General features: G+C 35.8%; 1 protein-coding gene across 1 annotated transcript in view; it reads left to right on the top strand.

Annotated features, from left to right (window-relative positions):
• Nucleotides 1–15,931, top strand: part of kug (FAT atypical cadherin kugelei) — a 599,114-nt gene that overhangs the window by 143,662 nt on the left and 439,521 nt on the right. The window contains exons 5-6 of the mRNA XM_090401756.1: nucleotides 13,322–13,474; nucleotides 13,595–13,808. Of these exons, the coding sequence (XP_090257882.1) occupies nucleotides 13,322–13,474; nucleotides 13,595–13,808 (367 nt within the window). The remainder of the gene's footprint in view (nucleotides 1–13,321; nucleotides 13,475–13,594; nucleotides 13,809–15,931) is intronic.

The raw sequence follows: 15,931 nt of genomic DNA, 5'->3' as shown, positions 1-15,931 counted from the left end.
TATATTGCTCAGCTATGTCCTAAATGAATTTGCTATATTTTAGAGCACTCCCCCAGATACCAACATCTTAGCAAATCAAAATCATTATCAAAATAATAAGATAGTCATAGTTTCCTCACCTTTGACATAGTTAATTTTTCTAATTCTAGTTTTTGCATCTGCTGTGTAGGACATCTAACATTTGTTTGTTTTACTGTTGGAAGGATTCTTTTTGGTCTTTATCAGAGTGTGATGTAGAGAACTGTCGCATCATTGCTAACATGGTTAGTCAAGTGATTAGCTTATCCTCTTTCCAACTAACAGGCTGCACATTCAAATCCTGCCATGGACAGATGTTTAGAATTGTCCTTAGGTGGGAGATGAACTTCATCACATGGTGTGAGACCACTGCCCTGCTTAATGGAGACCTGAAGTGGCTTGAAAAAGTTTTTGGCTTATGTAACAAATTAAAAAATTAAAAAATATAAAAAATCCTCAGTCTACCCACAGTACTAATGTACTAAATGCTTACAACCTTACATGGGTGGGAATTATAAAAAACATAGTATTAACATAATTTATATAAAAATATTAAAAATGAGTCAATGTATAGATTGTATGGACGGAATGGATTGTACTGTTTATAGATATGTTTGAAGGACAGTAGGTGTTATATATATGAGTGACCTACGTGTGAATGAATTTGGTGTCTGAAGAAAATGTTCATCGGTGATGAGGAGATGGAGGAAGAAGCAAGAGAGGGAGAGAGAGAACTGATGTAAAATGAGGCAGACTAGAATCATTAAAATGTAGGCAGATTAGTAGGCATACAGACATCTCTGAGGTGAGAATATGTAAGAATGGGAATGATCAAAGATTATTGAATGTAATATCTCATGTTTCAGATATGCATTGTGGTCATCAAAAGATCCTAGGTTAACAGTGGCTCCAAAGGAATATTGTAAATCATGTATACTAATGCTAAAAGTATTAGAAGTCTCACACATGGCAAAAATTGTAGGGATTAATGAACACATATTTTATAGAGGGGACACTCTACAGAGATAGAATATAAAGGATATTACATTTTCAAAAAGGATAGAAGAAAGTTCCAGCCATCTATATAAACAGCATAGACAAATAAATCTTTTGGATGCCAGCGTAGTTGGCCGAGTGGTTAACGTATTCACTTTTCATCCAAAAGGCTGTGGGCTCGAATTCCGCCATGGGCATGAATATTTGTGTGTCTGTGAAAATACTAGTGGTGGTGAGCAGTAGATGGCATTGGTGTGGATGATATTGTTGGTGTAGTTGGTAGATTGAGTGGTGGAGACTGAGAGTTGTAGAGTAGATGCCCTCCCTCAATGAGTCTTTGGACTCTTTGGAGGTGTCATGTAATAATAATAATAATAGCATAAGGAAGACTATCATTATAGGTAATTTCAACTATGGGGATATGGACTGGAGGGAGGAGGAGGAGAAGAAGAAAAAAAGCATGCAAGACAAGGAAAGAGAATTTACAGAATTCTTAAGGTGATAACTATACCTTAAGCAACATGTAATGGAAGAGACTGGTAGTATGAGAACATTAATTGCATCTAGTAATGGTGTGTTAGAATCTATCTATAAATTAGGCGACTGTTATTCTTCCAGTTGGTGAACGTCATCATCTAGTTTGATTTCCGAGGTGACAATGTATATTAGTCTTTTGACTAAGAGAGGAACATATATGGAACTATAAAGTAGATGATTATAGTAAACTGAGAAGACAGCTTGAAGCAGCACCTTGGCATGAGAAATATATGGTAGCAGAAACAACAGTGGATTTGAGGATTAGTCAAAGGGATGTCTGAAGAACGTATTTGATTGCTCAAAAATAAATCACATTAGATTCAAATAGATGAATGACACTGTAAAGTAAGAGCAGCATAAAAAGGAAGTCTTGTGGACCTAGTATCACGAGATGAGTGATGAAGATTCAAGAACAGTGTAATGGATAGGTGAGGAAAGTGATAGCCATGAAGAGAAAGGCAAAATCAAAATATGAAAAGAAGTTAGCTAAATAGAATAAAGAAAAATCAAAAGAATTTTATCTTTTTGCAAGAAGAATAACCATAGCGAATGGAAGTAGGAAAGGGTCAGCTACCCTGCACATCTGGATATATGGATGGCAAGTTGGATATATGGATGACAGTGACTAAGAAATGTATTGGTAAATTGGCTTAGCAAATAAGGAAAGAGTGATCACTGTGGGTGAATTTAATTATAAATAATATAGATTATAATGAAGAAATGGCATCTGGTTCAAAGAAAATAGTTTTTTTCAAGTATTTGAGAGACAACTACCTTACAGTGTTTAATGAAGGACATGATATGATCATATTCTAGGATTTTATTATTTCATCATTGGATGTTATTGTACATAAGATATTAAATCTCTCTTCATTTAGTGAGGGTGAACATGGGGTAACCACCACAGCGTTGTCCAGCATATGAGGGCCTCTATAAGGAAAGGATATATGTGAAACTACATGATTGGTGATTATAGAAAGCTCTGGAAACAACTTGGAGGCCACAGCAAGAAATAAATTTTGGGTGGAAAGGAGGTCAGTTCTACTTGGACACTAGTTAGAAAGTGTTTTGCAGCAGCAGTGTCTGAATGTATTCCAAAAGTCAGGAGGGTAAATAATAATAAGAAGAAAAGGCATCATGGAACAACTGAATGGTAATAATCAGTTGTAAGAGGAGTACAAGAGAGCAGGGAAAAAAGGGGTGATGTGGATAGTACAAATAACAAAAAGTACAGTATGAGAAGAAACTAACCATTCAAGCTGATTTCTTCTCAAAATCCCAGAAAGCACTTTCTGGATTTTTTTTTTTTTTTTTTTTTTTCAGTAAAGAGGTAACGGAGGAGGAGTAACTAGTGGTGAATAAGCACGAGATATGAGCTCTGATCCTGTTTTAACAATATATTTACATATTACAACTAGGTAACAGATGCATTGGACAAGGGAGATGCATATATTCTTACTAAATAGCTTAAGGAAATTACAACGTACAATAGAATATACATTAAAATAAATTTTAATACACTTCCAATATTTCAGCAACGTCATGTTGCCATTATCACAGGAACTTAAATACAAGACACGTGCATGCAAGCACAACACACAGTAAATGAGGAATGAAGCAGGAAGCTATTCTTTCTCCTAAAAGTCCTGATGGTGCCCCTTAGTGGACAATGTTGGTATTCTTGGCCGATTGGGCTGAAGGTCTTCTGATGTAGGTTTCCCAAATTTGGGGCAGTCTCATGCAACCAAACTTGTTGAGGTTTGGCTTGTTTCTTAGGGCTGAGGCTGATTCCAAGAATAGCCTTTTGTATTTGAATTTACTACGGTGTATTATCGTGGCTTTCTTCCACCGTATTCTATGGCAGGAATCCAGCGCATGGTCTTCAAGAATAGAGTGGCTATTTGGTGAAACCGGATGTAGTCCTTGTGTTCTGAAATTCTGATATTAGCTGTCCTGCCTGTTTGGCCAAAGTAGGACAGCTTACAGCTGCAAGGGACTTGGTATACACCAGGTAGGTCTGGTGGTGGGGGGGGGGAGGTTGGTCTTTAGTGGAGCAGATAAGGGATGCCAATTATTTATAAGGTCTGTAACAAGAAGTTAAGTCATTTTTTTAGGATTTTTGCAATTTTTTCCGAGGTGCGAAGGGGGGAGGGGGGTTGTGGTTTATTGGTTTCAATATGTTTTGGATTTTTTTTTTTGGGTGGGGTAGCCATTGGCTAAGAAAGTGTTGAGAATGTGTTTTAGTTCTGTGGTTAGGGCATTGTCATTTGAACAGATACGTTTAGCCCTATTGTGTAGTGTCTTAATGACTCCATATTGTTGTGAGAGGGGTGGGGGATTGTTGGTGAATGTATCTGCCTGTATGGGTGGGTTTAATTTATGGAATCAGCCTCAGCCCTAAGAAACAATCCAAACCTAAACAAATTTGGTTGCATGAGACTGCCCCAAATTTGGGAAACCTATATCAGAAGACCTTCAGCTTCAGCCCAATCGGCCAAGAATACCAACATTGCCCGCTGGGGGGGGCACTATCAGGATTTTTAGGAGAAAGAATAGCGTCCTGCTTCGTTCCTCATTTACTGTGTGTTGTGCTTGCGTGCACGTGTCTATTTAAGTTCTTGTGATAATGGCAACATGACGTTGCCGAAATATTGGAAGTGTATTAAAATTTATTTTAATGTATATTCTATTGTACGTTGTAATTTCCTTAAGCTATTTAATAAGAATGTATAACCAACGTCTAAGCCTTTCCATGAGAAAGAGATGCATATGTGTTAGTATATTTAGATTTTTCAGAGGTTTTGGTTAATTACTGCAAAACAAGTTGGTAATTAAACTGAAGCAGATGGGATTTAAAACTGGCTGCCTATTAAGTATCAGCAAATTCTGTATGGAGGAAAGTAGTATTCCAGAAGAGTATTATATCCGTTAATGGTGTGCTAGGTATTCACAAGAGATCTGTTGGGTAACCTTGTTGTTAATTTATATATTAAAGATACTGAAAGAGAAGTTTAAATTGAAATATGCAATTGTTTTTTCACCATCACTCTCAGATTCCTTATTTGAGGTTAAAGGTGAACAAGAACATAACATTTTAGGGACACATTTCTAAAATTTAGGATTTCACAATAGATTATGGCATTGATGCAGAGGACATTATCAAATGGAAGTAAAGAAGTTATGGTTTCCTTGTATATGGCCTTGATCAAGCTGCATTTGGATTACTCTGCACATTTGGCCATGCTTTCAAGAGGATTAGGATATATTGGAAAGGGTCCAGAGATGATTGATTGAAGTGGTTTCTGGGCTCTAGAATGTTGGTTATAAAGGAAAATTGAAGGAATGCAATTTGTAGCGCTTCATTGATAAGAGAAGGAAGGATATGAGACATATGAGTTAGTGAGACATCATTACTGGATTAATGTTGAAGAGAGGACAGGGAGAGAAAAACAGACTTTCCTGGAAAGTTTTTTTTTTTGGGGGGGGTGTAAACATCAGAGTGAGGAGCAGATTTTTTCATGGGATAGGTTAGTGAGTAGAATTCATTGCCTGAGCATCTCTGGTGAGTGTGTAGAAATATGAACAAATTTAAGTCATCATGTTTGGTGAGCTATGTGTCTGTGTGATAGTGGGCACCCACAACGAGTTTTTTAAATCCATAGAAGTCTGACGTTAATAATAATAACACAGTCTTTTATATTGGTGCATTATTCTCTTTCTCTTTTTTTTTATGGTTGTATATTCAGAGCATCGTAACCCCCAGTTCAATTGCAAACATGGTAACACGATTATTCTAACATGCTCTAGTTGTCTGTGCCATTTCATTTTTTGTGACTTCATATAGTGATATCTCAGTTGCTATGTTTATTTTGTTTAGCTTCCCTCTTTTTTTTCTTTGTGCATGCACTCAGACATTACGAGGTGGGTAGGAAGTGGAACTTGACTATCTCTGTAATGCTCTTTAATTCTTGAGCAGATATCTAACTTAAATTTCTATATATGCAGTTTCACAGGTTGGAAGTTAAACTTATGAACTCGGTTATGGTATAATAAGTTTAGTTTAATCCTTTATCCAAGTGTGAGCAAACAAAGTTTGCGCCTGAAAGTATTGTCAGGATTGGGGTAAGGTAGTGCAACACCAGGTAAATCGTTGCAAAGGTGGAGAAAGCTCTCATCACTCCTATCTCAGTATCTCCCATATTGCAAAGCACATCTCCTTGCGGATATGTGTAATGCTATGCATTAAGGCAAGGGCCACTACCCATACCGGATTTGACCTTTATTGAGGTCTCGTCAGTGGGAGCTAGGCCTAGTAGTGGAGATACAAAGGCAGAAGCAATGAGAGGTCATCCTAACCTATAGGAGTTGCCAAAGGGTGTGCAACCTTATTATTAAATTACTCCAGATTCAGAGAAAGATGTTCAGAGTTTATTTTTCACTTGGTTAGACTATAATAAGTTTAGTTTAATCCTTTATCCAAGTGTGAGCAAACAAAGTTTGCGCCTGAAAGTATCTTCAGGACTGGGGTAAGGTAGTGCAACACCAGGCAACTCGTTGCAAAGGTGGAGAAAGATCTCATCACTCCTATCTCAGTATCTCCCATAATGCAAAGCACATCTCCTTGCGGATATGTGTAATGCTATGCATTAAGGCAAGGGCCACTGCCCATACCGGTTTTGACCTTTATTGAGGTCTCGTCAGTGATGGTACTCTAAAATTGGGAAAATTTTATGAGGTGGGTACTTGACTATCTCTGTAATGCTCTTTAATTCTTGAATAGATATCTAACTAAAATTTCTGTATATGCAGTTTCACACATAGCTTGAAAGTTAAACTTATGAACTCTGTTATGGTACTCTAAAATTTATATATTTATTACAAGTTATTTGTATTTTACCATATTGCTTAATTTTATGTCTGAAATGAACACAACTTGATAGTCTGTATATTTAGAAATGAATTGGATCGCCTTGTAAATGTTTTAAATATATGTAAATATGTAATCAATAAATTTAATGATTTTGGGGGCCCATCTCTTAAAATCAGATCTAGGATTCATTCATATGGATCTGTATGGTTACTGTCCTCTTTTGAAACATTCTGCAAGAATTTCACTCTCCTCTTTCAGGTCATTTGGGTTTGCACTAAAGTTAAGAGCCATTCATGTTGCTCTTTAATGGAATAATTTACAGCACAAAGAGAAATAATTCAACAACAAGTTTTAATTAATTTTAATATTTCATCACACTCAAAGAGACATATCAGAAATGTAATGTTAAAATTGTAATAACACACACACACACAATTACGCAAGTAACAATAAGGTAGAATACCTTATTGTTACTTGCATAGAATAAATAAAAACTAAAGTTTTATGAGGAGCGTCCTCTATGAGTGCTGTTGGGTGGGAGCCTAATAATTAAAGTTTCCCAAATTTTGAGAAGTTTAGTGCAACCATATTTATTAAGATTAGGCTGGCATTTTTAAGTCTGCTGCTGATTCTAAAAAGAGCAGTTTTCTTCCATCTGATTCTGTGTAAGGTACCCAAAGTATGGTCTGCTAAACCTGATGAACATAGTTGTGGTGGCAGATGTATTTTTTGTGTTCTTCTGGGTGGATGTTACCAGATCTCCCAGTCTGACCATAATATGATAATTTGAAAGAACAAGGAAACTTGTAAACACATCGAATAGAAAGAAGAGGAAAGTAGATCCTTAGGAGAGAGAGTGAAGAAAGGAAGCTAGCTTCAAATGAGATTTGAAAGTAGTGCAAAGATTATTCTAACATGCTCTACTCGTCTATGGTGTTTTTTTTTTTTTCTTTTGTGATTGCATATGGTGATATCTCAGTTGCTATGTTTACTTTGTTTAGCTTTCTTTCTTTCCTTCTTCACTGTCCTAAGGATCTACTTCCTCCCCTCTCTATTCCATGTGTTTACAAGGTTCTTTGTTCTTGTAAATTATAATAAGATCTGCTAACATCTGCTTAGAAGAACACAAAAAAAGCATCTGCTGCCACAACTATGGTCAATCAGGTCTTGCCGACTATGCCTCGGATACCTCATGCAGAATCAGATGGAAGAAAACTACCATGCTCAATTGCAACAAATACAAACTTGAAAGACTCTTTTTAAAATCGATAGCAGACTTAAAAAGCAGCCTAATCTTGATAAATATTGTTGCATTAAAACTTTAATTCTTAGGCCTCCCATCCAACATCTAAGGCTAGCCAACAGCATAAATAAGTACTAAAGTTTTATGAGGAGCATCCTCATAAAACTTTAGTACTTATTTATTCTACCCCATTCTTCTACTTATTGTTACTTGTGTAATTGTGTGTGTGTGTGTTATTACAATATTAACATTATATTTCTGATATGTCTCGTTGACTGAGATGAAATATTGAAATTAATTAAACTTGTTTTTTAATTATTTCTCTTTGTGTTGTAAATTATTCCATTAAAGTGCAACATTAATGTAAACCAACACTTATGCCTAAATACTCGTTTCAAGTTAAGAGCATTTATGTGCATGTGTTGCCATAGATTTTTTCAATTGACAAGGGATGGTTTGAGGTAAAATGAAAATAATTTTTAATATTTTTTTGATTTATGGTCTATTTTTGTTCTCCTTCTCTCAAGATTTGTTCAGTAGAGCTAAGAAAAGCTAAGAACAAAAATATACTACATATCAACAAATGATTAAAATTATTTAAATTTTTAAAAAAATTCATTCTTTGTTTAAATGCTAACATCTGTTAGCATTCAATCATGTTAATTATGTTAGCAACAATCAATAAAAAGAAAAAAAAGTAACTCAGTTCCTAAATGCTCTACAATTTAGTACAGACTCATATGATCTGAAAGAGGAGATCAGACTTCTTACAGCATCTGTCAAAAAAATACAATACCATACCTCTTGATACTCAGGAAATACATTTAAATCATTAAATCATTGAATTTGTTTGATTGGTTTATAATTTAATATTTGTTTAGGATATTGGATATTTGTCTTTCAGTTCTATTCACTTCTGTTTATTTATTTATTTATTGTTTTTTTTTACCTATCAATTTTATTTTTAATTCTTTTAATATGTCCTAATTTCTTTTGTAGTCAATAATGTATGTTTTTCGATTCTTGCCATAATTTCTGTTTTTTATTTCTTTATCTTGTTGTTTTAACACATTCATGCTGAACTCCATATATCATGCATATTACACATTAGGAATAATCATGCTTGGTTTTATATCATATCCTTTCCACACCAGTCAGTTTTATTTTTGCGAATTGGCATTTCTGGTATCATGGTTTCCATTTTTTTTTTTTTTTGATAGAATTTTTATGTAAACCAGTCTTTTTAAAACTTACAAAAGTAATGCCATAATACAAACATTTCAAATAACTAAAAATAATTAATTTTTCAGTTATTATTATTATTATTATTCAGGGCTTCCATGGAGTCACTAGACTCATCGTGAGAGGCTCACCCTAGAAAACGGTCTAGCATACCACTCCTTCAACCCATTGGCTGTTCATGCCCTCACCCAATTGGGCAATGAACTGGGCATCTATTGGGCAATGCATTCCATGGTTTAACCACCCTCCATGCAAAGAAACCACTCCTCACCCTCTTGCTCATGACTTCCTTTTGCAACTTTCAGGGATGACCCCTTGTCCTGGCTCCTTGCCCCTGTTCCACCAAATGAAAGAACTCCACAATGTCAACCCTGTAACTATCTCCCAACAGTTTAAAAGTTTCAATCATATCATCTCTCCTTCTTCTATCTACCAAACTCTGCAGTCCACATTCCTTTGGCCTATCCTCATAACTAACATTATACAGACCTGATATTATCTTTGTTATCTGCCTCTGCACTCTTTCCATGAATAATTTATCCCCTTCAAATCCTGGGGATCAAATTTGAGACAATAGTCCAAGTGTGGTGTGACCAGAGTTTTATTCAATGGAATGACAACTCTTTTTATCTCTGAGTAATCAGCATCCTTCTCCTTATCAGGATTTTTTTCCCACTGAAGTAAAGACATGTACACAAAGCATAATTATCATTTTATAATGTATCATGATTTTTGATGTTGAAATAACAACAATCAGTATTTTGTCATAAACTTTTAATGTTGGTGCTAAATTATGCATTGCAAGTTCCATTATTTGACTCCCACCCACACAACATAGTCAAAGAAACTAATATAAAACATTAAGTAGAAAGACATTGCAATCACACCATCCAGCAATTACTTTCTTACTTTTTTAAATAATCATTTTGTTTGTTTTTTATGTACTTAAGAAAATTCAAAATTCTCTGATATGACTCCATTTTTTTTTTTTTTTGCATAAATAAAGTCTTAGTACATCAGTAGATTTCGAAATGCAGATCTTGCATAAAGTTGCTTGATATTTTTTTTAGTTTTATATTTTATAAGTTTTAATAATTTTTAAGTTTTATAAGGGACACTAATGATTTTGAAAGCATATGGTGTGAGGTAGAGGTGGGCAAGACAGGATATTTAGTGGGGTGTTGCTACAGACCCAGGAACACAGAAGGTGGCGACCAGGAGATGTTTAGACAGTTGAGTTTGGCAAGTGCAAGAAGAATGATTGTTATGGGAGATTTTAATTACAGTAGTATAAATTGGGGAGAGGAAGATGCATGTAGCAATAAGGGAATGGAATTTCTAGAATTCTTGAGGGACAAATGTCTTAGGCAACATGTAATAGAGGGAACAAGAGGTTCAAGAGTTTTGGATTTGGTTATAGCATCAGAAGAGTTGATAATAACTGAGTTGATGTCTCTACCACCAGTTGGAGAGAGTGACCATATGGTTTTAACTTGGAAAATGAATAGACATGCAGAAGTATCAAAGAGACGGGAACGTATGTGGAATTATAAGGCAGGTGATTATAATAGTCTAAGATGTCAACTCGGGGAAGTTTCATGGAGGGAGAAATTGGAAGGCTGAGATATCATTAGTGCATGGGAAATTGTGATTATTGCTGTGGTATACAACTTACTATTGCTGCGAACAAAGAATATTTGTTAGCAGCAATAGTAAGTTGTATACCACGAGTGAAGAAGAGGATACAATTTCGGGTGAAGTGGATGACAAACAATATTAAACAGGAATGCATTTGAAAAAGAAGCTATGGAAGAGATATAAGGAGACAGGTGAAGAGAAGATGCATGAAGAATATAAGACACAGGCCAGAAGAGTGACTAGTATGGAAAGGAAGGCAAAACTGGAATATGAGAGGAGATTGGCCCTAAGATCCAAAGAAAATCCTAGGGAATTTTTTAGCTATGTGGCCAGTAGGAGGAGAAATGACTGTGGAAGAATGATATTGTGGGATAAAAAGGGGAATAGAGTGACTGATGCAGAGGACATAGTGGAATTGTTCAAAGAACACTTTATTGGAGTATTTCATCCTGGAGGAGTCGGTTTTAATACTAGAGGGATGGGGCAGGTTTAGAGGTACAGGAGGAGAGTGTGTTTCAAATATTGAGTACTCTGGATATCAGTAAAGCTGTCGGACTGGATGGTATTTCACCATGAGTTTTGAGAGAATGTGCTAGGGAACTGACAGTGCCTTTGACCTGACTTTTCAGTGAAAGTCTGGCTGTGGGAAAGGTGCCCATGGAATGGAAGGAAGGAAGGTAAGATAGTACCATTGCATGAGGGTGGTAGCAGAATGGAAGTGTCTAATTATAGGCTAGTTTGTGTGTCATAAGTAGTTGTTAAGATCTTGGAGAAATTAATTGGGTACCGTATAGAACATTGGGCAGATGAGGGTAATGTTATCTGTGAGAGATAACACGGATTTGTGAAGGGACGCTCTTGTTTTAGCAATATGCCAGCCTTTTATAATAAAGTTACAAGAGCATTAGATGAAGGGGAAAGGCATATACTGCTGTTTTCTTAGATTTAGTGAAGGCATTTGACAGGGTGCCACATGATAAGCTGATATTTAAGTTGCAGCACATGGGTCTGGATGTCAGATTGGTCAACTGGATTCAGGATTGGCTGTCCAGTAGGTATCAGAGAGTTGTGTATGGTGGAGCAGTTTCAAGGAGGCAGAGGGTTACAAGTGGGGTCCCACAGGGCTCAGTACTGGGACCTATATTGTTTAACCTTTATATCAGTGACATTGTGAGTGGATTGCAAGGGGATATTCAGTTGTTTGCAGATGATGTGAAGCTGGGAATGATTATTAGTAATAGTACAGATGTGGTAGCCCTGCAAGAGGATTTGAATAAGCTAGATAGATGGGCAAATGAATGGGGGTTTCGGTTTAATGAAGCAAAATGTAAGGTCTTGCGGTTTGGGAAACATCAATGGGATGCTGCATACTCTATGTGAGGAGTTATACTGGAGGAAGTAGGGGAGACAAGTGATCTGGGGTTGATGATTCATAGAAACCTGAAATTTAGGGGACATATTGCAAAGGTGGTGAAGGTAACACAGAGAATTGCTGCAATAATGAGAAGGACACTGACCTGCAGAGATAAAGGGGTTATCATTCCATTGTATAAGATTCTGATCAGACCACACTTTGACTATTGTTCTCCGATTTGGTCCCCAGGATTTGAAGGGGATAAGTTTACTGTGGAAAGGGTACAAAGGCAGACAACTAAGATGGTTTCAGGACTGTACAATGTTAGTTATGAGGATCGGCTGAGGGAATGTGGACTGCAGAGTTTGGCAGATAGAAGAAGGAGAGGTGATATGATTGAGACTTTTTAACTGTTGAAAGGTTTAACACTGGGGAGTTCTTTTGTTTGGTTGAAAAGCGAGAAGGAGTGATGACAAGAGGCCATCCCTGGAAGTTACGAAAGGAAACCATTAGCAAGGGGGTGAAGCGTGGTTTCTTTGCATGGAAGATGGTTGAACCATGGAATGTATTGCCTGGTGGAGAGGAGAGAGCGAGAACGGTCAATGAGTTTCAGGAGTGGTATGATAGATTTTGTGTTTCTTAGTGGGGGGGTGGGTGACCTCCCCTTGATGAGTCTTTATAGACTTTGTGTTTCTTAGGAAGGTCCTCCTATGATGAGTCTTTTGACTCCATAGAGGCCTGGATAATAGTAATAATAATAATAATAATAATATTTTTACCAAAGGTGATTTCCAAAAATGAAGATTAAAAAATATTAACAGGGATTTACTTAGATTTCTGTGAAATAAACTCTAGAACTAATTGTTTACATGCTATTATGTACTTCATTAATGCATAGATGATTTACACAATGCCCAGATGAATCATCTTATCATCTACATTACATTCAAAGATATTATTTTCTTCTATAGTCATACACTATGCTACAAATATATGCAGGTAAAGGATTAAAACAAAAATATAATTTTTTTTTGTCAAGTATAATTTAGACATTCTCTGTCCATGTGTATTTTGTTTCCTTGAGGTCAAGACTGTATGATCACTCTTTTAACTTGAGACAAAGTGTCTACCTCAATTATGGATTCATCTGATAATCTTTTTTTGATTTAGTGATTTTGGTTAATTTGGACTATCAGAAAGGCTACTATAAGGGCTATGATGTGAGTGAGTTGCATATTCAATTTTTCTGTTTTGCAGGAAATCAAATTTCAAGATGAGAAGCAGAGAACTCTGGTACTTTACTCAGACTAGCAAATTCAGAATTGCTTCAAAATATTTATTTTATAAATATTGTGTTGCAATTTCATTAGACTTCATTTCATAACTAAATGTACACTTGTTAGGTTATTTTTTTTTTTTTCAGGTAGTAGCTGTAGACAAGGATTTTGGACCTAACAGTGACATCACTTACTCTTTGGGAGATGGACGTGGGACTAATCGCTTCTACATTCATCCTAAAACTGGAACAATTGCAGCCAAGGAACTACTTTCAGCAGGGGAAACTTTTGATCTCACAGTAAGTTGGGTTATTTTAACATCTGGCTTCAAAAACCTTTTCATATTTTAAAAAGGATAATTTCTGAAAACATATAACAAGATATGAACTATTATTTAAAAAGAAATAAAAAAAATTTAGGTCAAGGCAGTAGATGGTGGGCGTCCGGAACGATCAGCCACAACACGAGTTCTTGTAGAGGTTGTACAGAAATTGAAAAAATCTCCTAATGTACCTATAGTGAAAGATATGGATTCACAAGCTGCTGTTGCTGAAAATGATAAGGTTGGCCATCTAGTAGCACTAATACAAGCTGAGGATGCTGATGGAGATAAACTATGGTATTCCATTGTAGGTAAGTAATGAACCATCTTGCTTTTATAATATGTGCTTTTGATGCTTTTACATTATGTTATAATATTCATTTATCAAATGTTATTAAATGTTTTCCTTAATTGAAAGTTTGAAAGATAAAGCTTTTTCATCTTTAATTCCTTTTCCTCCTCTACTTTTAATTTTCTTGTGATATCAAGAACTTCAAGTTACTTTTCATGCACTTGTTTCCCCTCTTTGAGAATGTTACAGTATAAAAGATTAAGTAATAGGATGATTTCTTGAGTTGAAATAATCTTTCTTGCTTTTAGTTTATTGTTGTTATTGGCCTTCCACCAACGTGCTAAGTTCATCTAGAACAACAATGTCATCAAGCATCCAAATTCATACATTACATATATGTAATGCTATTGCCAAATATGTTATATCAATTTTATGTTTGTAAAGAACACCCAGAGTAAATCCAACCCAACAGCCAAAAGTAAGTCACCTGTGGGAGGAATTGAACAATAGGTAAGCCATATACATGTTTTAAAACTATTGTGCTGTCTTACCAATCAGGCAAATATCTCATGCATTGAGTGTCAGCCTGGGTGAAGAACCATGGCTTATTTATGTATCACAGTTGCATGGTCAATCCCAGAATGGTCAACTTATATGGTTTTGTTTATACCATGGCTAATTTTTACCATATGTAACTATGAATGCTCAAGCAAATATGTTAAATCTTTATATATATATACATATATATATATATACTGTATATTGGTGTGGGTATCAGTCTATTAAACAATTACAAACAAATCTTATTAGATACATTACCATTTAACTTTCTTGCTTGTTGGAGTAAAACATCTAACACTGCCATTCATTCATATGGTTCTTTCTCTTAATGAAAACCAAGAACTCACTGTAAATATCTGGAAATCATTGATTAGATTGCTTAACATACTTCACAATCACCTGCTATAAAACAGTTAGAAAGTTTCCAGCTAATCTTCCAGCTTGGGATGCAGCATCCTAAAAGAGGAAAGTCACTAGTGGTGTGCTGCAGGGGTCTGTATTGAGTCATTGTTGTTCAGTTTGTATATTAATGATATTGTGATAGGTGTAAACTGATGATCTGTAACTGTTGCAGATGATACAAAATTGGGGAGAGCAATGCAGAGTCAAGCAGATGTTGTGGCTTTACAGGATGACTTGAATAGTTTTATGTGTTGGAAACAGTATAGAACTGTTTGTTCAATGTTGAAAAGTATAAGATTTTGAAATTTGGTAAGCAATGATGGGAGGCAGGTATACAATTAGTGGGAGAAACTTTAAAGTAGGTAGAGGAGATGAGAGATCTGGAAGTGGTGGCAGACAACAACCTGAAATTTAGTGGTCACATTCAAGAAGTTGTGTAGTCATCTCATTGGATAATGGCAATGCTGTGGAGGACCTTTACATGCTTCCATTGTATAAGGATTATGATTATGATTCCATTGTATAAGGCCTTGATCAAGCTTCGTATGGATTATTGTGTACAGATTTGGTCATTGGGTTTTTATGGGGACAAGGATATGTCAGAAAGGGTTCACAGAAGATTCACAAAGGTGCTAAGTGGTCTTTGAAATGTGGAGTATGAAGTTGGATTGAAAGAAATGTAAATTGCAAAGCCTCATGAATAGGTCAAGGAAGGAGGGTGGGATATGATTGAGCCAAAGTTAGTCTGGGGTTGTTACCGGGTTAACATAGAAGCAACTTTTCATAGAATGGGAGGGAGGAACATAAGAAGAGGTCATCTCTGGGAACTGTCTAAGGAGTGAGCAGAGAAGTGAGGAGTAGGTTCTTTTCATGACGAGTGATTGGTGAGTGTAATGCATTGCTTGAGTGTGTTATGAATGTAGACACATTGAATCAGTTCAGTGTGCTGGATATGGTGATTACCCTTACCTTATATGTGATAGTGAATACTACCTCCCATGATGAATCTCTTTTTCCATGGATGTCAGATGTTAATAATAATAATAAGAAGAAAAACAGTTTCCTAGAAGTACTTGAGGGGAAAAAACATCAGCTGGAAATGGGTCATCAGTTAGACCTGGTAGTCTGTAACACATGGATCATCAGTTATGCTTATTAGGTATTTTTGAAATTCTTGGG

Source organism: Typopeltis vanoorti, chromosome 2 (genome assembly GCF_054136105.1).
Source record: "Typopeltis vanoorti isolate ZY-2024b chromosome 2, IOZ_Tvanoo_1.0, whole genome shotgun sequence".
Classification (NCBI taxonomy): Eukaryota; Metazoa; Arthropoda; class Arachnida; order Uropygi; family Thelyphonidae; genus Typopeltis; species Typopeltis vanoorti.
The sequence above is the reverse complement of the archived record's forward strand: the minus strand, read 5'-3'. Positions and strand labels throughout refer to the sequence as shown.